The sequence below is a fragment of the Mus caroli genome, chromosome 5 (assembly GCF_900094665.2).
Source record: "Mus caroli chromosome 5, CAROLI_EIJ_v1.1, whole genome shotgun sequence".
Taxonomy (NCBI): Eukaryota; Metazoa; Chordata; class Mammalia; order Rodentia; family Muridae; genus Mus; species Mus caroli.
Genome location: NC_034574.1, coordinates 114,166,778 through 114,191,542, shown reverse-complemented (window position 1 = coordinate 114,191,542; position 24,765 = coordinate 114,166,778). Strand labels below are relative to the sequence as shown.

General features: G+C 48.2%; 1 protein-coding gene across 2 annotated transcripts in view; it reads left to right on the top strand.

Annotated features, from left to right (window-relative positions):
* Positions 1 to 24,765, top strand: part of Ptpn11 (protein tyrosine phosphatase non-receptor type 11) — a 62,908-nt gene that overhangs the window by 14,056 nt on the left and 24,087 nt on the right. For both annotated transcript variants that reach the window (XM_021162053.2, XM_021162052.2), the window contains exons 2-7: positions 6,478 to 6,600; positions 10,126 to 10,320; positions 13,251 to 13,443; positions 14,709 to 14,825; positions 15,120 to 15,233; positions 23,505 to 23,601. In XM_021162053.2, coding sequence (XP_021017712.1) covers positions 6,478 to 6,600; positions 10,126 to 10,320; positions 13,251 to 13,443; positions 14,709 to 14,825; positions 15,120 to 15,233; positions 23,505 to 23,601 — 839 coding nt within the window. The remainder of the gene's footprint in view (positions 1 to 6,477; positions 6,601 to 10,125; positions 10,321 to 13,250; positions 13,444 to 14,708; positions 14,826 to 15,119; positions 15,234 to 23,504; positions 23,602 to 24,765) is intronic.

The window sequence follows — 24,765 nt, the reverse complement described above, 5'->3', positions numbered from 1 at the left end:
AGCCCTGGCTGTCCTGGAACTCACTCTGTAGACCAGGCTGGCCTCAAACTCAGAAATCCGCCTGCCTCTGCCTCCCAAGTGCTGGGGTTAAAGGCATGTGCCACCATTGCCCGGCCCTGGCTTTTGATCTTATCTCTTCCTACCTTTGCCTTCCAGTTGCTGGGATTAAAAGCTTGTGCCACCATGCCTGGCCATCTCCTGCCTTCTCTTGTGGTCCTTGTGATTGTACTTAGGGGCTTGTGTCATATGGCAAGCCTTCTACCTCTGATCCGAAGCTGGAACTCTGTTTACTTTTTTTTTTTTTGACAGAGTCTCACTGTTTTGCTCAGGTTGGCTTTGAATTCACTTGGAAGCCTTGAACTTGGGGTCTTCTTACCTTCTGGGTAACAGGGTTCTAGTCTTGCCCTACCAGACCTACCTAGTTCCTATTTATCTGACTAGTCACAAATGAACTAAAACAATTTTAGAAAGCATGTTTATATTTTCATTAAGATCCCCAAAGATACTGAGTCTCAAAGGTCAGAGGGGCATGGTCTGTGGTTGGCTCAGTGGCCCATAGAGAACTTGTGGGGTGTCTGTGATGCTGAGGGCTCAGTTCCCAGCATCATATACACACATAAATGAAACCTGGCACATGCTGGGTACCTAACTCCAGCTATGAGGTGAGGAGGAGTGCTTGAGCCCAGAGTTCAGGGACAGCTTGGCGAAGAGGAATAGTTTCTAGCAGTGGCTAGAAACGGCTTCTATCTGCCTGTCTTTATGAGCACAGGACCCGAGTCCAGCTCCCCAAACCCATGTTAAAACAGAAGCTGGATGGGGGCTGCAGAGCTGGCCAGTGGTGAAGAGCTCTGGCTGCTGTTTCAGAAGGCTTGAGTCAGTTCCCAGTGGCACATGGGAACTCATGTGGCAGCTCACAACTGTCTACAACTTCAGTTCCAGGAGATCGAACCCCCTCTTCTGGCCTTCACTGGTACCAGGCACAGACACAGGACACATACATGCATGTAAGCCCCCCCCCAAAAAAAAAACCTCATAAAGTAAAAATAAATACATCCTAAGTAAAATAACTGGAAGTGGTGGAGTGTGTAGAACCTTGGAGCTTGATGGCAGGCTAGTTGCTAACCTCTTTGGTATATCCTGGGCAAGTGAGAGCTCTTGCCTCAAAAGAAGAAGTGGAGAGTGTTCAAGGAGCAACCTTTGTATATGTACAAAGGCACACTCATGTATGCCTGCATGTGTGCACAGGACAGGCAGGCATGCACGCACACACACATACATACACTCACATCCCTTCAAGCCATAAAATGCAGCCAGGTGAGATGAGGAACTAGGATTGCATAGGGATGAAAGTATGATGGATTTTGCCAACAGCAGTTAGTAGTACAATTGAGGATGCCACCACCAGGAGATGGAAGACTAGAGTCTCAACTGTATCAGTAGCTGGCCTGGAACTTGCTCTGTAGACCTGGCTGACCTTCAATTTGGAGAGATCTGCCTGCTCAGTGGCAGATTTGAGTCTTTGTTTCTTTTCTTTTCTTTTTTTTTTTTAAAGATTTTATTTATTATATGTAAGTACACTGTAGCTGTCTTCAGACACTCCAGAAGAGGGCGCCAGATCTCGTTGCGGATGGTTGTGAGCCATCATGTGGTTGCTGGGATTTGAACTCTGGACCTTCGGAAGAGCAATCGGGTGCTCTTACCCACTGAGCCATCTCACCAGCCCCTTTCTTTTCTTTTCTTTTCTTTTTTTAATTTTATTTTTTTATTAGGTATTTATTTCATTTACATTTCCAATGCTATCCCAAAAGTCCGCTACCCACTCCCCCTTCTTGGCCCTGGCGTTCCCCTGTACTGAGGCAGATAAAGTTTGCACGACCAATGGGCCTCTTTTTCCACTGATGGCCTGACTGTGGGTCTTTTCCTTTTTCTTTTTGGTTTTTCGAGACAGGGTTTCTCTGGGTAGCTCTGGCTGTCCTGGAACTCACTCTGTAGACCAGGCTGGCCTTGAACTCAGAAATCTGCCTGCCTCTGCCTCCAGGTGCTGGGATTAAAGGTGTGCCACTGCCCGGCTCTCTACACTTTATTTTTGAGAGTTGGTTTCTCAATGACTCTCCAGTCCACACAAAAGTGGAAGAACCATCTTCACAGAGTTCTGGCCAGAGCATCCGGCCAGCAAGCTCTAGGAGTCCTCTGGCCTCACTTCTCCAGCACTAGGGTTACAGACACACTCCCCTTGCTCCCCTTCGAATGTTTACACTGGTACTGGGGATCTGAACTCAGAGCCTCATGCTTGCATGGATGGCACTTTAATAAGTCACTTTTCCAGCCCTGATATACTAGCAAAAAACACACACACACATCAAAATACAAGTAGTCTTAAGGAGACGAAAAATAAAAGCCCTGATGATTGTAGGCTTAAGGGTAATTTTCCAAACACTACAAGCTTTCTGTTGTAAAATAGGAAGAGAGGACAGTGGGGACAGTAGAGGCTATCAGGTAAATCACGGGACCCAGGCTGATAACTAACTGCACAGTGAAGCAACTGCAGAGCCCACCATCTTCATCTCAGGAGGACTAATAAGGGCCCTTGCCAGAGGGCGAGGCTGGGATTGTGTCACTGTCCATAGAGACGAGGCACCATTTTCCCCTTTAATAACCTGATTGTTTGGGGGCTGGAGAGAGAGCCTAGAAGTTAAGAGCACTTGTGGCTGTTCCAGAGGACCTGGGTTCACTTCCCAGCACCCATGTGGCAGCTTACAACTGACCTCAGAGAATCTGACATCCTTTCTGGCCTCTGAGTGCACTGCACACATCTGATGCACTGGTAAAATACACATAAGAATAAATCTGGGCTGGAGAGATGGCTCACTGGTTAAGAGCACTCACTGCTCTTCCAGAAGTCTTGAATTCAATTCCCAGCAACCACATGGTGGCTCACAACTATCTGTAAATCTGTAATGGGATCTGATGCCTTCTGGTGTGTCTGAAGACAGCTACAGTGTACTCATATATAATAATTTTTTTTTTTTTGGTTTTTCGAGACAGGGTTTCTCTGTATAGCCCTGGCTGTCCTGGAACTCACTTTGTAGACCAGGCTGGCCTCGAACTCAGAAATCCGCCTGCCCCTGCCTCCCAAGTGCTGGGATTAAAGGTGTCCGCTACTATGCCCGGCTACAATTTTTTTTTTTTTAAAAAAAGAATAAATCTTCTAAAAACTCTGGTGGTTGTGGGCATGGGCTTATAGGTAACTTTTCAAACACTGCTAGGTATCCATTATCACAGTGTAAAGATGACTAAGGGCTGGTGAGATGGCTCAGTGGGTAAAGGCATTGCTGTTGACCCTGATGACCTGAGTTCCATCCTTAGGAGCCACACATGGTAGAAGAGGGAACATTCCCCACCCCCGACTCCCAGTTTATTCTGTAATCTGCACACGAGTGCTGTGGCTTGAACACAGCCATACAAAATAGTTTAAAAGGAATGTGACTCTCACTGCAAACAGGAAAAGTCTGCAGATCACCTAAGAGCTAAAGGGAAAGTTGGAGATGATGGCCAGAGCCAGGCTTAGAGCCATGCCTGGGACCCCAGCACCAGGGTGAGACTGCAGGCTAGTTAGCCTGAACTTCAGAATGAAACCGTGTCTCCAAAGCGAAAGCAAAAGCTGGGCCTCACCCAGCTGATTCGGACAGAACTTTACAGTCCAGGCCTCTGCTTAGAGAGGACAGCCGCTAAGTCTCACACACACCGGCAGAGGGGGCCGTCGGTCGGTCGGTCGGTCGGTCGGTTTCTGAGAACAGGCTCGGCTGTGGAGGAAGAGTGCTGAATGGAAAGCATCTGGTAAGCTGCAGGCAGAGGCCGGGGCAGGTGCGGGACTCTGTCACCCACATACAGATGAAGGAGCTTGCCCAGGCTGACCTTGAATTTCTGATCCTCCTGCCTCCAGCTCCTGAGGATTAAGGTAGGCACTGCTGTCTGCCACAGGGAGACAGTGCTGTCTGGCACTGTTCTAGGCTGTTGTGTGCTTTAGGAACTACATGATCCCACCCTCTCAACCCTCTGTGCAGTAGGAGGCAGTTACTCTCTTTTAAGCCATGGTTGCCTTAAAAGGGGTTAGTCATTTAGCTCACTTAGCTGGGATTTGAACCAGGACAGTGGCACCAGGTTCTCCATTTCTACCTTTGAAACTTTGCTGTTAAATGCTTTTTCATCCACTGGAGGGTGCCTACTTGCCTGCCTGCCTTCCTGCCTCTGCCTGCCTCTGCCTGCCTGTGCTACCCCCTCCATCCCTCCTTTCCTCCTTCCTTTACTTATTTTTGAGACAGGGTTTCACTGTGTAGCCCTGGCTATTCTGGAACGTTGTAGGCCAGGCTAGACCTCAAACTCAGAGATCCACCTGCATCTGCCTCCTGAGTGCTGGGATTTGAACAGCTCTTGGAGGAGTAAAAAGTCAACTCCCAAAAAACAAACAAAAAAAAAACCAAACAAACAAGCCGGGCGTGGTGGCGCACGCCTTTAATCCCAGCACTTGGGAGGCAGAGGCAGGCGGATTTCTGAGTTCGAGGCCTGCCTGGTCTACAGAGTGAGTTCAGGGAGAGCCAGGGCTATACAGAAAAACCCTGTCTCCAAAAAACAAAAAAACCAAAAAACAAAAAGTCAACTCCCATTTTATTCCTTTGACTTGAGTCTTGAGTTTGATGCTCAAACGTGAGGTGCTCAGAACAGAGGTTGGAGCCCTCTGAAGCCTGTAAGATGTCTGTGTTGGGCTGCTGCGGGCTTTTCTGTTCTCAGCTTGCATGTTGTTGGGACAGAGTGTGCTTATTATTTTAAAGATGAGCTCCGATGTGGCTGCTTACTGAGAACCAGGTGCTTGAGTGGCTAGCAGGCAGCTTAGGTCTTTGCCTCACTCACTCACTACCTCAGGGATGGGACTAGTGTGTGTAGGGCCTCAATCCTGTTCCCAGCAACACACAAAAACCTTGTTTTTGTTTTGTTTATTTATTTTTGGAGTCAGGGTCTCATGTAGCCTCGGTTGACCTCCTCCTTCCTGTGTGGGTGAGCATGGCTTCCACTTCTCCTGGATGCCATCTTAGTGTGGATCAAGCCCTCTGGTGTATGTGGTGTGCCCTGTGCAGTGCTGAAGTGAATCCAGGCTCCGTGCTTGCTAGGCAAACACTGCTGCTGTGGTACAGCCCCAGCCTTTGGCTCCCAACATTAGTATTGACGCTTACTCCCTGGGACTATTTAGATGTGTCAGCCAGCCTCCAGAGACAGGGTCTGCCTTGGCCTTGACTCACTCACCTGAGGCTTCATGAAGGAGATCTTAAATATGTTATTTATTTATTTGAGGCCAGAAGAGGGCACCACTTCCCCTGGAGCTGAAGTTACAGAATGTAGGTGCTAGGGAAAACTAAACTCAGGTTTGTTGCAAGAACAGTAAGTACTCTTAGCCGCTGAGCCATCTGTCCAGTGACATGAAGGAGAACTTGCTGGAACCCGGGGAGTCCCTTGAAGTGAATGTCACCTACAGTGGGCACTTGTGTCTTCTAAAGGACATTGCATGTGAAGTTCCCATCATGGGATCTGGAGACATGCAGTTTGCTACCTGTAACAGGTGGTACTGCCAGCTGACTAAGATTGTTCCTGTGGCATGGTGTGCACCTGTAATCCTATGCCAGAGGCTGCAAGTGGGAGAGACCCAAGGTGTAGGCCAGCCTGAGTACATAGTTACATAGTGACACCTCTTTGAGAGAAATCCTGTTAAAGTTTTCTCCTATGATGTTTATCGGGTGTTTTGTTTGTTTTGTTTTTGGAACAAGTGTTTTGTGGGAAGGTAGCTTACACTTATTTCTGGAAATTACCTTGTTCAGTTTGTAGATCTATGTATTTCTTTCTACATATATATATTAGAAAGTTGAATTTATATGGGTGTCTTCCTTTACAGTCTGGTACCCTGCAAGTGTTCTGGCTTTTTCCTCTCCCTCCCCAGCAATGAGAACCTGACTCTGTAAGCCTCAGTACCTATGACAGTTTGGGCTTGTCTGGTTTCTTTGCATGCAGACAATTTCCTGACTATGTGGGTGATCTTTTGGGGGAGGCAAACCCACCAGTGCACTGTGTTATCAGTCCAGCCCCACTGGCCATGCCGCTCCTGAGCCTGCAGGGTGCAGGATCCCAATGTCCCATCCAGGAAAGGGGGCTAAGGAGGGAAGGACAGGGGTGAGCCTGGAAGCTGTCGGTGCCACAGATCACAGCCTCCACATGGTGGGGTAAGGGCACTCACAGCCTCCACACGGTGGGGTAAGGGTGCTCACAGCCTCCACACGGTGGGGTAAGGGGTGCTCACAGCCTCCACACGGTGGGGTAAGGGGTGCTCACAGCCTCCACACGGTGGGGTAAGGGCACTCACAGCCTCCACACGGTGGGGTAAGGGTGCTCAGCTGTGCTTTGGTTCTCATTGTCCTGGTTTTCTCCCTCAAGATGGTTTCACCCCAACATCACTGGTGTGGAGGCAGAGAATCTCCTGCTGACCAGAGGAGTCGATGGCAGTTTTTTAGCAAGGCCCAGTAAGAGTAACCCTGGAGACTTCACTCTGTCTGTTAGGTAAGTTGGGAGGTAACAAGAGACACTCATGATCTGTATTTCCAGAGGAGAGGTGAGGCCACACTTGGCTGCCTTGCTTCTTCCCCTTTAGTTTGGGGCCTGTCCTGTCTGTAGCACTGTGGAGCCAATCAGGGCTCTGGCCTGTTTCTAGGCTTTTTCTTTTCTCTTCTCTTTTTTTCTTTTCTTTTACTTTGTTTTTGTTTTTCAAGACAGAAAATCTCAGTATAGACCCTGGCTGTCCTGAAACTCACTCTGTAGATCAGGCTGGTCTCAAATTCAGAGAGATCACCTGCCTCTGCTTCCTGAGAGCTGGGGTTACAGGTGTGCGCCACCACTGCCCAGTATTTATTTTATTATTATTATTTTTTATTTTTATTTATTTATTTGTTTATTTATTTTTGTTTTTCGAGACAGGGTTTCTCTGTGTAGCCCTGGCTGTCCTGGAACTCACTCTTTAGACCAGGCTGGCCTCAAACTCAGAAATCCGCCTGTCTCTGCCTCCCGAGTGCTGGAATAAAAGACGTGTGCTACCACCACCCGGTTTTTATTTTATTTTTTTAAGATTTTATGTGTATGGAGCTGGTGAAATGGCTCAGCGGGTAAGAGCACCCAACTGCTCTTCTAAAGGTCCTGAGTTCAAATCCCAGCAACCACATGGTGGCTCACAACCATCTGTAAGGAGATCTGACTCCCTCTTCTGGAGTGTCTGAAGACAGCTACAGTGTACTTACATATAATAAATAAATACATCTTTAAAAAAAAAGATTTTATCTGTATGAATGTTCTGCTTGTGCGTATGTATGTGTACCCTGTGTGTTTGGAGGCTAGAAGAGGGCATCATATCTCTTGGAGGTGGAGTTACAGGTGGTTGTGAGCCACCATGTGAATGTTGGGCCCTCAGGAGGAGCAGCCAGTGTTCCTAACTGATGAGCCCTCTCTCCAGCCTCTATCTCTTGTTTGTTTGTGGTCTCCCAGAGTCACAGCCTTGTGAAGTACTAGAAAGGACTGCTGGGCGTTCTACTTACCGAGGGGACTGAGAGAGAATACCTTGGGCAGAGAGACATCCCTGGAGCTTCCAGGGCTGAGTCCTGGCTCCTCACCTTTGACCTGCTTTCTATGTTTTTCTTTCTTAGTTTGGAACAGTCTTTGCAAGGTTCTTCACATCACTTTCATTTGTCCAGAACGAAACCTCTGTGAGGTAGATGTGGTCCCCTGTGAGCCCCCTGCCTAGTCTTGTTCTCCTCCTCCACTGTGCAGAGGTTGGCATGGATCCCCCTGATGATGTGTTGTGTACTACACTGTCTAGTGAGCTCTGTGGCCTGGTGCGTTAATAGTTCTGTAATTCATGTATCCACTGAAGAGCGAGAGTTGCATGCTGGGACATCGAGCTGTTTATTGTACTGGCTCCTTGGTGGTCAAATGGTGCCACCACACTCGCTTCTCCATTCTTCCAGTGATGGACATTGGACAGCTTTGGTTTGTTTTACATCCCACTGGACAGTGTGGTGTATTCTCACTGTCCCTCTGAGCAGATATGGGAAAGTTTTCTAGATGTTTTCTGTATGCCTGTTGTAGCTGTTCAAACTGCAGTAAATGGGTTTGATTTTTATAGATCTTACTGTTCATATAAATGTGAATAAATCATGTCCTTGAGAATTTATTTAGAATCTCACTGAGACTTAGGAAGAATCTATCCACCCATCCATCCATCTGTCTGTCCATCCATCCATCCACCCACCCACCCATCCATCCATCCATGACATAGGGCCTCAATAGACGAGGCTGGCTGGCCTGGAATTTGATGTGTAGATCAGGCTGGCCTTGAATTCACAGAGATCTACTTGCCTCTGTTTTAGGATTAAAAGCGAATGCTAGCACATGGACTCCTTGATTCCTTTGAAGCAAAATGCAGGACTGTGACATTTGTCCCTGAGAGTAAGGGTGACTGTGTAAGCACATTCTGACCTTGGTAGAGGAGATGTCAGCACTGACTGGACAGTGTTGCCTACCAGGGAGTGCATATGAAACTGTTACTCATCAGGGCTTGAGAATACTTCTCCATTGTTGTGTACTCTCTGTGCTCGCGTGTCAGTTCCCTCCTACATCAGAGTCTCCATGGCTGCCAGGGACCTGGCTGTGGCTGTCAGGCTTTTCTGCTGAGCCAGCTCACCACCTCCAGAGGTTTGTTTGTTTTTTTTTTTTTTTAAACATTAACTTTTTTTTAATGGAGCTGGGCATGGTGGCATACGCCTTTAATCCCAGGATTTAGGAGGTAGAGGCAGGCGGATTTCTGAGTTCGAGGCCAGCCTGGTCTACAGATTGAGTTCCAGGACAGCCAAGGCTACACAGAGAAACCCTGTCTAGAAACCCCTCTCCTACCCCCAATTTTTTTTAATGTGTTAATTAAAAAAAATTAGTTGTTTTTTAAAAACATTTATTGTGTGTGTGTGCGCGCGCGCATAAACAATGGCATGAATGGATAGGTCAGATAGGTCAGAGGTCAGAGGACAGCTTTGGGGGTTGGTTCTCTCCTATGCATGACTGGGGATGAACTCAGGTTGTCAGATTAAGTTTGCAGGTCAGCACCTTTACCCACTAAGCCATTTTACTGGGTCCTGTTGATTGTTGTTGGTGTTGAGTCCTTTTGTTTTGTGTTTTTTGAGACATGATCTTATGCAGAGAAGGCTGAAGATAAACTTCTGACCCTCCTGGCTCAGCCCCCAAGTGCTGGGATAATAGGTGTGCATCATCATACTCTTTAGGCAATATTTACACATGTAAAAAAAGCAAGCTTTCACAATTTATTTTCAACATGGCTTTGCTCTGTAGCCCAGTGCCTTCCCGCTGCAGCCTCCCAAGTGCCTGGCTGTTGATATATTTTTAAAGATTTATTTATTTATTTTATGTATGTGAATACACTGTTGTTCTCTTCAGACACACCAGAAGAGGGCATCAGATCTCATTACAGATGGTTGTGAGCAACCATGTGGTTGTTGGGAATTGAACTCAGGACCTCTGGAAGAGCAGTCAGTGCTCTTACCTGCTAAGCCATCTCTCCAGCCCAACTCAGGTCCTGTTGATATATTTTTATGGTAAATATTTTGAGTTTCCGTCTTTTATTTGAATATTTTGAGTTTCCGTCTTTTATTTGTCTATTTTTAAAATCTTTTGGTGCTTATTCAACTTTATTGCCTTTGAACAAAATGATTATGAGTTGCTACATGACAAGGTGAGTGGGCGTTTCATTTTAACTACTTTTGTGTCCTTGATTGTTAAGGACAATAATGTTGTCACTTAACCTAGACCGTGAACTAGGCCAGCCATTCAAAGTAGAATCTTCGCAGGTTCGAGGCATAGACAGTGCTGTGGGTTGCCATAGTTAATGGGGTTATTTGATCTCTAGTTTCAGGGAGGGGTTAAATCTTTCCTTTGGGTTAGTTCTGGTGCTTGGGTGAAATCTTCCACTGAATATGAGGTCTCTTTTTCCAACTCTTTGATACGCCTTCTCCCAATGGACTATTTTAGAAGAAATGGAGCTGTTACCCACATCAAGATTCAGAACACTGGGGACTACTATGACCTCTATGGTGGGGAGAAGTTTGCCACCTTGGCTGAACTGGTCCAGTATTACATGGAACACCATGGGCAGCTGAAAGAGAAGAATGGAGATGTTATCGAGCTCAAGTACCCGCTGAACTGTGCAGACCCTACCTCTGAAAGGTCAGTGACATCTTCGTGACCAGGTCAGTGTATTGTAAGCCCACTTTGTGGGATGCATATGATCTGTGTGACTCCAGAGGCTGGTGTCTATCCCTCATGCTGTCATTTTTTTTCTTTTTCCACGTTTCTTTTTTTTTATTATTATTATTAGGTATTTTCTTCATTTACATTCATTTCAAATGCTATCCCAAAAGTCCCCCATACCCTCCCCCTCTCCCCTTCCCACCCACTCCCACTTCTTGGCCCTGATGTTCCCCTGTACTGAGGCATATAAAGTTTTTTTTTTTTTTAAAGATTTATTTATTTATTATATGTAAGTACACTGTAGCTGTCCTCAGATACTCCAGAAGAGGGTATCAGATTTTGTTATGGATGGTTGTGAGCCACCATGTGGTTGCTGGGATTTGAACTCGGGACCTTCGGAAGAGCAGTCAGCGCTCTTAATCACTAAGCCATCTCTCCAGCCCCATATAAAATTTTCATGCTGTCATTTTTAAGATGTGTTTTTGTTTGTTTGCCTGGAACTTATTGTATAGCTTGTGTAGTTGAGGATGACTGAATTCCTGTCCCTGCCTTTACCCACTGAGTTAGCACTAGGGTTACGGGCATGCTTCGCCATGTCTGGCTTACGTGGTTCTAGAGATTGAACATAGGCTTGGTGCATGCTAGCAAAGCACTCTATATACTGAGCTACATCCCCTGCCTGCAGTGTCAGAGTATTGGCAGCTGCAGTTAGTGTTCCTTACACAGATTCTATAGGGCTCCTACGTTTTCTCCGGGTAGATTTAGAATGTGCTTTAATTGTAACTTTTATCAACAGCTGATGAGCTTTGGGAGTTGGGGCAGAGAACATGGAGCTTGAGATGCCGAAATAGCAGCGGTGCTACAAGGTGCTCTGACCAGTTATTTAGCAACAGTACCAACAGAGGTCAGGCCAGAAGTGGGAAAGCAGAGTCCTGAAGGACCAGCTTCTCATCAGCTTTTAACATTCTCTCCCAAATGTGTAGCACATCTGTGTCTGTAGAGAAAGAACTGCCATGTTGTGGCATTCTTCCTATGTGCGTTGGGGGATGGGAGGGTGGTGGTGTTGGGAGTTGAGAGCTGGTACTTGCTTTATTTACCTGGCATTGGCTTTGCATTCTCCTCTCTCACTGAAGATCCTGGATCTTGCCTTTCCCAGCTTTCTGTCCTATCTGCTAGTAATTTGTTTCTCTGGCTAATACTGTAGTCTCAAGCTGTCTCCACCTGCTTTAGATCTGCACGTGCCTTTCCAGGGGCATGTAGATGGAAGAATGCTACCAAGTCTTTGGTGATGAGTGTTACTGCTCGGGTTAGCTTCTTCCTTACCTAAAGCCATGGCGTTCGAGTGACTGTGTCAGGATGTTTCTGTGACAGCTTAAGTTAAGAGCCTTGGTCTTAGAGTCTGCCATCTGATGACCCTGGGCAGCCTGTATCAAGACTCCCTAGCACACTAGCTAAAGTACAGATGTCTTGGTCCGATGTAGACGTTGTTCTCTCTGTCCATGGGAACTCACATTGTTAAGGAAACCCCTGTCCCTGCTCCAGGATGGAACACCATTAAAGCTTGACTGGATAACCCAGTGTAGTTTGAAGACCTGAACAGCAGAGTCAGAGACAAGTACAATTAGGTTGGAAATAGGGAAAAATCTGAAATGCTTTGAATTAGCTTACAGCAAAGATCCCTTTGTATCTAGTGGCACAGCGGGAGCAGGTTCATGTGATCCCCTGTCTCTGATCACTTGTTTGTTTGTTGTTGGAGTCCAGGCCTCATGTAGGCTGGGCTGTCTCCAGAAGGCTGTGTAGCTGCAGATGACCTCGTGCTCTTCATTTTCGGTCTCCTCTCCTCAGTGGATGGGGTCTCCGTCGGGGTTTCTGTTGCTGGGATAAAATGCTATATCCAAAAGCAACTTAGAGAGGAAAGGGCTTACTTCACCTTACAGCTTATAGTCTGTTATCCAGGGCAGTCAGGGCAGGAACTCGAGGCAGGACCTTGGAAGCAGGAACGGATGCAGAGGCCATGAAGGAATGGTCTTTACTGGCCTGCCCTCCTGGTTTGCTCAGCCTGCTTTCTTATAGTCCCCAGGATCACTACCCAAAGGGTGGCATTAACAGCAGTGATGGGCCCTCCCCCATCAGTCATCAATTAAGAAGATGTGCAGTAGGTTAGCCCACAGACTAGTCTGGTAGGGACATTTTCTCAATTGAGGCTGTCTCTTCCCAAGTGATGGTAGCTTCTATGAAGTTGACTAAAGCTAGCAGTGCACATGAATTATAAGCATGTACCACCACACCCAGTTGTAACTTTCTTACCTAAATTGTGTTTTTAAAAGATGGGAGATTTAAGAGGAAATAGGAAGCATTGAGGATATAGTTTTTTTTGGTTGGTTTGGTTTGGTTTGGTTTGGTTTGGTTTTGAGACAGGGTTTCTCTGTGTAGCCCTGGCTGTCCTGGAACTCACTCTGTAGACCAGGCTGGTCTAGAACTCAGATCCACCTGCCTCTGCCTCTCCAGTGTTTGGATTAAAGGTGTGCACCATCATTGTCTTGTGGACATTGTTTTCCAGTGATTCTGAGCTCCTTTAAAAGATTTAATGGAGGCCAGATGTGGTGGCAGCGCTCACAATATTGGCACTTAGGAGCCTGAGGCAGGACGGTCTACAGCTCAAGACCAACCTGGGTCACACAGTGAGACTGCCTCAAAAAAGAAAATCAAATTTTAGTTGTCATTTTTAACATATCTTTGTCATTTTTCCTGTCCGAGATGTAGACTGCCTGTCAGACAGTACCCTCTGGAGGAAGCTGTGTGTCAGGAGCCTGTGCTGAGCAGAGTGAGTGTGTGTGGTCCGTGAGAATGTGCCGTGCACACACCGCAGCTGAGCTCAACTTGTTCCCTGTCAAATATGTTCACAGGTGGTTCCATGGTCACTTGTCTGGAAAAGAAGCAGAGAAGCTGCTGACGGAGAAGGGCAAGCATGGCAGCTTCCTCGTTCGAGAGAGCCAGAGCCACCCCGGAGACTTCGTTCTCTCTGTGCGCACTGGTGATGACAAAGGGGAGAGCAACGACGGCAAGTCCAAAGTGACCCACGTCATGATCCGCTGTCAGGTAGAGCACCATGGGGACTGTGGGCCCGCAGCAGCTGCATTGGGGGCTTCTGCTGAGAGGACTAGACACCAGCACACCGCCTGTCCTTCTGTCCTTGCTTGGCTGCACCCCGTGTGGGGTTCATCATTTTGAAGCACTGTTGTTTCTTTCCTTTTTGTTGTTGCTGTGTTTTTCTGTTGGCTGTTTTGTTTCTGTTTTTCTGAGATGGGTTGTATGGATCCATGACTGTCCTGAAGCCCATTGGCTGGTGACACTGCACCGTCCCTCCCATGTCTGTGGGTGCACCCCTGGGGTCAGCAGACTTCAGAAAAGCATCCTGTGTCTATCTGAACACACACAGACTGCTTTCTTGTCACATTCCCTAGTGTACAGCACCATGGTTGTACACGTGACATCATGTGATACTGGGCAGAGGCATGGTGAGGAGTCTGAGGTGATGGGAAGTGTGTTGTGTCATGATTGAGTTTACATTTGATTTTGATTTAATTACATTTTATGCCACTTATTGTCTTTGGTGCTGGGATGGAGCCTAGTACCTGTCCCATCACTGAGCTGCAGTCTCCTGCTTCCCCTCCTTCCTCTCTTGCCTCCCCTGCCTCCCCAGCCTCCCTTGCCGCCCCTGCCTCCTCAGCACTGCCGCTTCCTGTCCTTCAGAGTACGGTGGTGCTGTTGGGGTTTCTGTTTCTGGGAGTCAGTCTCTAGGTTTCAGTTGATTACAGTTCAGGTTTCTGCAGTTGGCTAGTTCAGTGTGCCCATCACTCACTGCACACTACTTCAGATGCCCTCCCAGCCAATCTCCAGAGTATGCAACACTGTTGTCGTCTGCTTCTGACTGGGGCTCCTGAGCCTGTTCACCATCCAGAGCATCTGTGGGTCTGCGTGTCACCAGTACCTTCCCCTGCCCCTAAGTCCTTCATAGTCACTGTTTGACCTCTTGTCACTGTGTCTTGGACTTTTTTCCTTGGATACTACATATAAATGAGGGGACACTGTATGCTCCTTTCACACTTGGATCATTTGCTTTACTGGGAGGCTCTCCTGCCACCAATGACAGGGTTCTCTTGTCAAGGCCAAGTGTGGCTCCACTGTGATGACGTGGACACGAGGTATGTTAACATGATACATGTGTGTCTTATTCTCATCATGCTCTCTAGACAGACACGTCTGTGCACAGGTTCATGTCACTAAGAACATAGTGGCTGCAGGCAGGTGGGAAGACAGGAATGTAGCATGAGGTAATGGCGCCATCTGTTTGGTTTTGAAAGGAGCTGAAATACGACGTTGGTGGGGGAGAGCGCTTTGACTCTCTTACAGACCTGGTGGAGCATTACAAGAAGAACCCCATGGTGGAAACGCTGGGCACAGTCCTGCAGCTCAAGCAGGTCAGGATCCATGAGGACTGACTAACAGGGGAAAGGGCTTAAGGGTCATTCCACAGCCACGTGACCCTGTTGCTTTGGGCCTCTGATGGCACATTTACCATGGCGGGAGCACACTCAGCACACAGGGATTACCACACATCTGACAAGAAGAGGCGCTGATCTGCTTCAGTGACCCCTCCCCCCCAATTTGGGATGATGTGTCTCCTGCCTTTGCTTCTGTGAAGTCTTTTTCTTTCTGCATTGATACTGTTTATAACATGCTTTCTCCTTTTCTACCACTGCTGAACACAACAGCCCCTCAACACAACCCGTATCAATGCTGCTGAAATTGAAAGCCGGGTTCGAGAGTTAAGCAAGCTGGCTGAGACCACAGATAAAGTCAAGCAGGGCTTTTGGGAAGAGTTTGAGGTAAGTCACTGACAACTTGTTTTTCTGTGTGCTATTAGATGATGTTTAAACAGGTGAGAGGGCTGCACTGGGGCCTGGCTTACTTTGCTGTGTGTGTGGCCAGTTGCTGAGAGACTTCTTTGAAGCAGAGGGGCATTGTGTTCCTGGGAAAGGTTGGCAGCTTGTCTCAGACAGATGTGCCAGCGGCTCCATTTACTTTTTGGTTCAGACCACTGGCAGGACCCCAGGAAAGCAGAAGGATAGAATTTCTCTGGCATCTGAGGGGCTTCAGGCAAACGGCAGCTTCAGTGCCATGTGTGAGGCCAGGAGAAGGGGCCTGGCTGTGAGTTCACAGTGTAGCAGGGAAGTGAAGGGGCTGACCTCTGTCCCGAGCCCTGCTCGTGTGTGGGCCTGACTGTGGCCCTGTGCGCTCATATGCTGCCGACCTGTGTGTCCTCTGGTTTGTCTGTCTTTCTCTCCTTGCTCCTTTGACCAGAGCTTTACAGACAAATCTTCTGTCCTCTTTCCCTCCACAGTCACTCACCTTATGTCACTCATGTCTGCACACGGCACAAACCTACAAATGTCTGTGCACTGTCTACGTTTATATTTTGTTTGGGTTTTTCCAGACAGGACTTCTCTATGTAGCCCTGGCTGGCCTTGGAACTTGCTCAGTAGACCAGGTTGGCCTCCAGCTTAGAGATCTGCCTGCTTCTGCCATCCCATGCCCATTTTAGAGAATATTTTAAATTTATTCTTTGATAGTTTGGAATGCAGCTAACACGCACCCTCCTCCATTTCCCCCTTCCTCTCCCTCCTTTCTGTTTCACGGGACTGGTTAGTCTATGCTTTGTGTAGGACTTGAGGATTCAACAGCTGTTTGTGCCTCCATGTGCCAGACAGCTTTCAGAGAGAGGTGCGAGTTCCATTCCACAGAGGAGTGTGAGGTCAGAGAGGTCGAGTAGACTGTCCACCCTCCTTAGCACAGATATTGATAATCTCAGCCCTGGAGATGGGCCCATCCTAGAACATTCTTGGTGTTTACTCTGCAGTGATGCATAGGGACTAGAACTTGGGTCTGGTCTCATACGAGCCATTGGGGTGGACTCTTTGAACACCATTCCGAAGTTTCCTGTTGAGAGAGGCAGGGATAAAGGTGTCAGTGAAGGTGTGATGAGAGCAGAGTGAGCCATGTGGCCATCTTTAAATTATTTATTTAGTGATTGGTCCTGCGGATCCAGTGCAGGACTTTGTGCAGGCAGAGCCTGTGCTGTCCCACTTAGCAGCACTCCATATTATCTTCCTCTTTTTTTCAAGATTGAATATTTCTATAAAGATGAGCCTTTTGCCACAAGGGCATAGCCAGTAGTACATACTTGGTTGTCAATAAAATACTGTTTTCCAGTGTATTAATTACTATAAAGTAAAGGATATTTTAATATAGTCTTCAACATGAGGGTGAAGAGAGAAAGAGGAGCTGGGGAGATGCTGAGCCATCTTTGCAGCCCCCAGCTCTGAGTCTTCTGAGTGTAGCACAGAGGAGATGATAGACTACAGCTTCAGGTAGACATGTTCAGGTTTGCCTTGAACATAGTCTGTACCATTTCAGCCAGGAGTTGGCCCTGCTGTGGGAAACCAAAGCCCGCCAGACCTTACTCTCAGGAGAGGAAGAAGCTGGGGTCTTGCCATCCTCCCTGTCTATCTGTGTTCCTTTCTCGATCTACCTCCCAGTCCAGGATCTGCCTAGCTGCTAGTCCCTCATCTCTACCTCCCAACTGCTGGGATTCCAGTATGCACCACCCTTTGCTCGGTGGCCGTGGAAAACAAATTGTAGATGAACATGAGTTCAGTCTGTTTTTTGTACACCAATAATAGCATAAAAGGAAAAAGTGAGTGGCTTTGTGTGTGGTGAACCAGTCAGTTTCCCATCTGTATTGTTGGGGTTATACAGTAAGTCAGAGCATTGAGGGGTGGGTCCTGCAGATGAGATCTCAGATTGTCCCCAGCTCTCCAGGGAAGTCAGCCTTAAGAAACTGCCCATTGAAACTGGAGTTGGGTCCATGAGGCTAAGGAAGAAAGACCACTGCAGGTTGGGTTGTTGGAAGTTTACTCCCATTATAGTTTCAATCCCTGAAGCTAAAGTTTGAGCCTCACCTGCAGAACACTGTTATGAGCATGTCAGAACTGCTTCCTGGAGAATGATCAGTGCAGCATCCTGTGTTCCACGGTGTGCTCTGATTGGGGCTGGGGGTGGGGTGGGGTGGTGGTGGATCTCACCTTTCGAAGTGCACTCTGATGAGCTTTCAAAGGAGCCTGAATTCTACTACTTGAGTTGCTGCAGGGTGCTGTTATTAGGAGGAGGCTGGAGGGAGCAGGTTGTGAACCCATCAGCTTTAACTTGGGACTGTTAAGAGTTTTGTGTGTTTGTTTGTTTTGGATACCTCTTCAGTCTTCAGCTTCTCCCTCTGGGAGTTTTCTCAGGGGAGCCTTCCCCATTCCCCATCCCCACTGTGAGCTGGGTACTTCCTTCCTGTTAAATGTGTGAGTAGGGATCTGTGAATAATCCACGTGGCTGTTGGTTTAATGCATCACACATCCAGAGACGCAGATAACTTCTGTGAGTCTATTGGAGGAAGGAAATACTTTGCCCAGATGTACTGCTGAGGGAACAAGAGGGCATGTGTCATCTAGGAAAGTGACCAGTGCAGTGAGGGTCCTAGGACAATTCCATTTGGTTCCTTATATCCTCCTACTCCAGCAGACAGCCCCCAACCCTCTGACTCCCAAGTAGACTTCAAATAAAGTTTTGTGGTTGCATTGAACCTGAGCTCCTTCAGAGAGCTGCATTGGGCTAAGCAAGACGCTTGCTCCAGACTCCAGACAGAGGGGCTGCCACTGATGCTGTGGTGGCGTGGAGCAGTGCCACTGATGCTTTGGTGGCATGGGGCAGTGTGCTGGGCTTTGCTTCACTGATGGACAGCTTGCTTTCATCCCTGAGTCCCCAATGGAACCCAGGGCTGTGTGCAGCTGAGATTTGACATCCCTCATGCCTCAGGCATTGTGATTTAGGCTCACAGGCTGGATTTCAGGAAGACTTTAGTTTCTGAACTCAGTGTTTCTGATTAAATCTCAATACATGATAAAGGGGAGAAAACCCAACAGACAAAACCCTTAAATTCCAACCAGACAGAACCATAGGACATTTGCTTTACTGGGGTTACTTCCCCAGTGTTTTAACTCCTTTTTCCTTTCCTTAGTAATTTCAGTTTTCTGCTGTGCAGTCTCTTCCCTTCAGAGGGTGCCTGACATGTCCTGCCCGTTAGCTCTGCTGGCCTCTGGCTGGGAGGAGCCCTAGGGCCTTCAGCTGCTATCCCCGATTTCTCCAAAGGGACTCTGTCCTGCTTGTAGGCACTGTCTCTCCTCAGAGGCAGTCATCCTTTACAGAAACAAGCCTTTAGCTGCACCCTGGGTGCTGTCTGGAGTGATAATTCTTGCTGGCGATCTCTACTGGACATATTCCCCTGGTGACTAAGCGGTCGACATTGAAGGACAGCCCCCAGTCAGACTAGCTGCAGACCCCAAATGCTCCAGGTCACAGGCTAGTGGCAAACCAGAGCATTCCCTGGAGGCCCCCAGAACAGCAGTGTCGGGGTCTGAGGCCTCCTCCCTCCGTCTGAGCTCTGTCCAGTTTCTGATAGCACAGCTCTCTGCCTGGTGCGTTCTCTTTAGGGTTTTGTTGGCCTTGGTTCTGGCATTCCATTTTCCCTATGCTCTTTCCTTCTGGTACCCTGTGCTGTGGAGGAAGAGGACGTTACTGCTGCTTCCCAGGCTGTGAGTGCCCTTCTGCAGCTTCTGTTCCTTTTTAGCTCCTTATGTCTTGAGCCTTCTTTAGTTGTGGCATCTCCCTGTGGATGCCACTGAGGTTTTTTTGTTATTTGAGGCAAGGTTGTGTATAGCTAGCTCAGGTGGCTAGCCTCAAGCTCCCTGAGGCTGGAGAGACCTCGAACTCCTTGTCTCTACCTTCCAAGTAGCCAGTTTCTATAGTGCTGGGGACTGGGCCAAGGGCCTTGTGTGTGCTGCGTAAACCCACTACCAACTGAGCTACACCCTCAGCATCCTTCCCCCTTTTCAGTATTTGGGACAAGCCTTTGCTGACCTCGTTGTCTAAGTACTGGGTTCACAGGTACCCACCACCATGCTTTGCCTTGCCAAGGCAGGTTCTTTCCCTCCCCATCCCTCTCTTCCTCTGTTTCCCTTCTCTGCTCAGCTCCCCATTTCCTCCCTTGCATCTTGAAGCAGGAGCACAACCCTGCTTTGTTCCTTTCCTTTCCTGCTGCCTGTCCTGCTGCCCCTGTGTTCTCCTCCTGACTGACCCAGCACCCATAAGTGTGCGATGCTTTAGTGCTCTGACTCCATGGTTTGGGCGGTTTTCCACTCTGCTGCTTACTGTCTTTGCTTTTCAGACTCATGCCTCCCAAGCTGGTCCTCTTCCTCTAGAGACAGAACGTTACTTTTGCTCCATGTCTTTGGAAGTTGCGCATTGCTCTGGAGCTGAAGGCTGGACCATTGATGCCCTTGATGCAATTTCCTTCTCTTTCTCCCATGACCAGAACTGTTGTTCCCTCCCATGCCTGCCTTTTTTGGAAAGGAAGGCATTTCCATGATCTGCGTCCTGCTGAGCATTGGGCCTCTCTGACCATTGAGCTAGGTGGGCACCTAATTCTATCTCCAGATGCATGAAGAAATGGTGCCTGTGTGGGGTGGCTCAGGTGGGCAGGGCATAGAGAGAGGATTTCAGCCTGATGTTCAGGTCTCCTACTTGAGAAGACTTGAGCTTCTCCATCGCATCCCCTGCCTCTGATGCTGTAACATCCTTTATGCAAATCTCAGCGTTTCCCATGTGCCTTTCTATTCAGGAACCTTCAGTGACTCCTTTTTCCTTTTGGAAGCCTGGCATTTTCATTGTGAAGAACCAAGAATCTGACTCAAGAAAAGTCAGAAAGACGTCCTCATGGTGGCAGATGACAGACGGTTTCAGCTTGGGAGAAGCTGTTTCATGTTCCGTTCCAAGTTGGCCATGTGTGTTTCCTTCCACTGGCCTGAGATTGCCCTGCCTTGCCTGCTCCCTTGGTCCTCTGCCAGTTTCCTGACTTCATTTCTTCTCAGCCTTCCTCTTCCTCATGCACTGAGTCTAGACATACTGCCCAGTCTCACCCTGCCCTTCTTGGAGTTGGACTATCCCGTGCTCCCTTCATTTCTCTGTGGCCCCATGACTTCTGCAGAAGAGCCATCCCAGACCCAGCATAGATGAGCGCTTTGTCTTTCACAAAGCCTTTTGGGTGTATGGGTGTTTTCCTTGCATAAATGCCTGTGTTCCACGTGCATGCAGTACCTGTGGAGAGGCTATTCCTAGAATATCAGATCTCATTCCCTTGAAATGTGAGCTGCTGGGTGGGTGCTGGGAACCAAGCCCAGGTCCTGTGGAGGAGCAGCAGGACTTTCACTGCTGTGCCATCTCTCCAGCCCCTTCTCACATTTCCTGAGGTTGCATAGTGGGATGGTATCTCTCCACTTCTGGCTCTGCTTAGACTTCTCTTCTGAGAGCCCATGGTTTGGTTGTAATTCCTGGGAAATGATGTCAACAGTCTGTGTCCTAGGTTTTTGTTTTTTTTTTTTTTTTTTTTTTTTTTTTNTGCCTGGCTTTGCGTTGTCTTCAGTGCAGTTGCTGAGTGACATGCAGGTTCACAGGACTGCTGGTAAACGGGACACTGTAGAACATACACCTTGGAGTAGGGAAGGGCTACGGGATACAGTCAGACTCCTGTTCCCATTAGCCTGGTGCCCAGAAGGAAGTGGTTTTGGCAGAGGCTACCTGCTAATCTCAGCTACAGCTGGAGTGCCTCTGGAGACAGAGGATAGACAATCCTAACTCCTGAGATCTTTTTTGTTTGTTTGTTAGTTTGTTTGTTTGAGACAGGGTTTCTCTGTGTAGCCCCGGCTGTCCCGGAACTCATTCTGTAGACCAGGCTAGCCTCGAACTCAGAAATCCACCTGCCTCTGCCTCCCAAGTGCTGGGATTAAAGACGTGCGCCACCACTGCCCAGCAACTGCTGAGATCTTACTGGCTATCTAGCTGCCCTCATTGTAGGACTGAAGAGGTCTGAGCAGTTTGGGCCCTGGACATGCGTAGGGATGGGCTGCAGAGTCATGGAGGGAAAGCTGGGGTAGGCGTCATCCATTTGTTATCCATGAAGGCCGCTCACTGCTGTCAGTCAGCACCCAACTGCCTGGATGCAGGGCCTGGGCTTGGCCCTTGGGGTCCTCAGGGCTCACAGCCTGACATGACCTCCACAGCATGTGCAAGAGGCAGTTGGGAATGTTGCATAGAGCTCCTGAAAGCTCTTTGAGTTTTCTTGTCAAGGTCATTCTTGATAGCACCCTCATTGCAGGAGCTAAGATAAATTAGGGAGGTGCACGGCCCTACCTTTTACAGAGATGAGCTGCAACATGTCCTTATGAATAAACATCACATGACATTTGAATCATAGGTTATGGTCACAAGTTACTGCCAAGTTTTAGTAAAGCTGCAGGCCCTTACCCTGTCACCATTGCCAGGGCACCTCCCCTCCCTGCTCCTCGCTCTGGCTGCTCTGAAGGATTGGATCCCCTCAATGCATGCAGTTATTTTTGAATATCATCCCTGTGGCCTGTCCACCTCATTGCCTTTGTGGCCAGCTCAAGGTCAGGGAATGCCAGCTCCCAGAAGGCAAATGACTTTAATTACTTGATCTGAACGAGTTTAAAAAAACTCATATAAGCATTGCATTGTCCAGGTCTACAGATCTTATTTTCTTTCTGCTTGGGTCCCCACCAGCTAAAGACTTGCATTGTGTGCCATGTGCCAAGGCTGAACTTTGCATGTTGAGACTGAGTCACAAACTTGTTTTAAGTCCCCAGCATTTCCCCCATCATTGACATCTCAGCTAAGTGAAGTGGTGCAGGCTCCATTGTCCTGCTGGATAGCTCTGCCTCTCCTTGCAGAGAGCTTCCCAGGCTGCTCGCTGTTAGACGCATCATAGAGGAACTCTTTCTCTCATTTTAACTGCCTCTCACCCTCCTCATTTGTCTGTCTGTGATTTTCTATCAAAAACGGCTTAAGGGCTCTGTGGCAGATCACTGCCTAGCGTACATCAGAGACCCCAGGCTCCACCTTCAGCAACACATAACTGACAAGCTAGGCTTGCTGAGAGCTAAAGAGATTCTTTTTTTTTTTTTTTTTTTTTTTTCGTTTGAAAAATTTTTTTTAACAGTTTTTTTTTTTTTTTTTTTTTTTGTCATTTCGAAAAACGAATCTCCCTGACTGCCTCAGCCTGGCTTTTCCCGCCTGGGCCAGTCTCCCTTTATGCTTTATCTCTTTCCTTGATGGCATCCCCAGTTCTTTGCCCCTCAGAGCTGTCCAGTGCTTTCTTCTGGAATCCATCTTGCTCCCTGCTTTTTCCTTCTGGGTCAACTTGCATTTTGTCCAGGTTTCCTGGGGGAAGTGTAGGGCAGCAGCTCTGGACACAGCTGTCATTAAGGCGCTGACTTGGGCATGACATAAGAGGACCGGACCCCAAAGCTGGGCGTCTTGTCATCTGGTGACACCAAGCTGCTTCTGCCTCTCCTGTGTCCATATTCTAGGGCTGAAGACCCTGCACTGTGTGCTTGATGCCTGCAAACCCTATGCTGGCTCTCACCAGTGCCGGCCTCGTGTTTTTCTTACACCCATTGTAGCAAGTTTAGGGGCAAAACAGCTAAGGTAAACAGGCCGGGTCACTGAAACAAAAAAGAAGGCAAGGATTACTGAACGCCACGTCCATGCTTTCTCCCTGGTGCATGTGCTTCTGCCGTTGGTGTGTACCCTGGTCAGCGTAAGCATGTGGCTCACATCCCATTGTGTGAGTGTGACTAACTGTGACCATCTTTCCAGGTGAAATATAGTCTCTAGACAGACTATAGAGTGGCAGAGGCAGAGTTGTTCTGTGTGACTGGGTAGAGTTTTGTTGTTTGACCCTCCCTCCCTCCCTCCCTCCCTTTGTTGATTTACTTGTGTATGTATATGTGTGTGTGCGCACACACATGGATGGCTCATACCATGGTGTGTGTGTGGAGGTCAGAGGACAGCTTTCAGATGTTCTTCTCTTTCACATGTAGTTTGTGGGGACTGAGCTCAGGTCTCAGATGTGAGCCATTTGACTTCCCTCTATAGGGCACGTCTGATACATGGTAACATTTCCTCTTCTCTGTTTCTAGACACTCCAGCAACAGGAATGCAAACTTCTCTACAGCCGAAAAGAAGGACAGAGACAAGAAAATAAAAACAAAAACAGATACAAAAACATCCTGCCCTGTGAGTATCTGTCTCCTGCCTCAGTAGCAGTCAATGTGCGCTGGGGTCACATGCTAGCTAATATAACCAGCCGTGATGGGACTGATGCCCTCCTGAGGCCAGGAAAGAAAGCTGCAGTAGCGGCTCTCTGTGGTACTCTCCTGGTTGTGTTACTTACATATACCAACCTTGAGGCTTATCGTGTCTCGAGAGTCAGACTCAGGCAAGTGCCTCATGGGCTGAGTTGTGTCTCTGTTCCTCTTGACAAATCTGTGAGTTAGAGGTAGGTGCCTCTCCTCTGGGCCTTTGTTTCCCATTCGGAGAAAGGAGAGCCTACTGGGCTCATCATCACCTTCTGCTGGCTCAGCTCCTGCGACAAGGAAGGGACCTTGTGAACACCCAAAGCTGAGCCCCCTGTACTATACACACGGTGGCAGGGCACTAGGGCCTTCAGTGAGGACCCCATCACTGCACAGGCTGGCGCTCACTCTGCTGCTGCACATTTTGATGTTACCTAATCTAGAACTGTGTAGATGAAAGCAGGGCACTTGTTTTTTGTCTGAGCACTGGGAAAGTGAAGGGCAGATCTCATCACTCAGGGTGAGCGAGCACTCTGCCACCATGCCGCAGCCCCAGCCCTGGTCAGAAACCCGCGCCTCTGTGTGTGTGTGTGTGTGTGTTCATGTGTGTGTGTTCATGTGTGTGTGTGTGTTCGTGTGTGTGTGTGTGTTCGTGTTCATTCCACATGGCTGTCTGACTTGTGTAGGTGAGGCTGGGAGCGGGAGGAGGCATTGCTTTCATGAGACAAGCAAACCAGAGTTTGCAGAGAATCATGTGGAACTGAATAGGGGTCCCGGGGGCTTGGAGGACCTCATTATTTTTATTTCTAAATTTCACCCCTTCAGAGGAGGTTCTCACTGTAAAGTGCAGCTGTAGGGAAAGCTGAAGGAATCAGTTGCTTACTGTTTCTCAAATGACCTGTCTGCTGCTTTGCTAACCACCAATCAATCAGTGTGTCCTCTGACCCCAATCAATCAGTGTGTCCTCTGACCCCAATCGATCAGTGTGTCCTCTGACCCCAGTTGATCAGTGTATCCTCTGACCCCAGTCGATCAGTGTGTCCTCTGACCCCAATCAATCAGTGTGTCCTCTGACCCCAGTTGATCAGTGTATCTTCTGACCCCA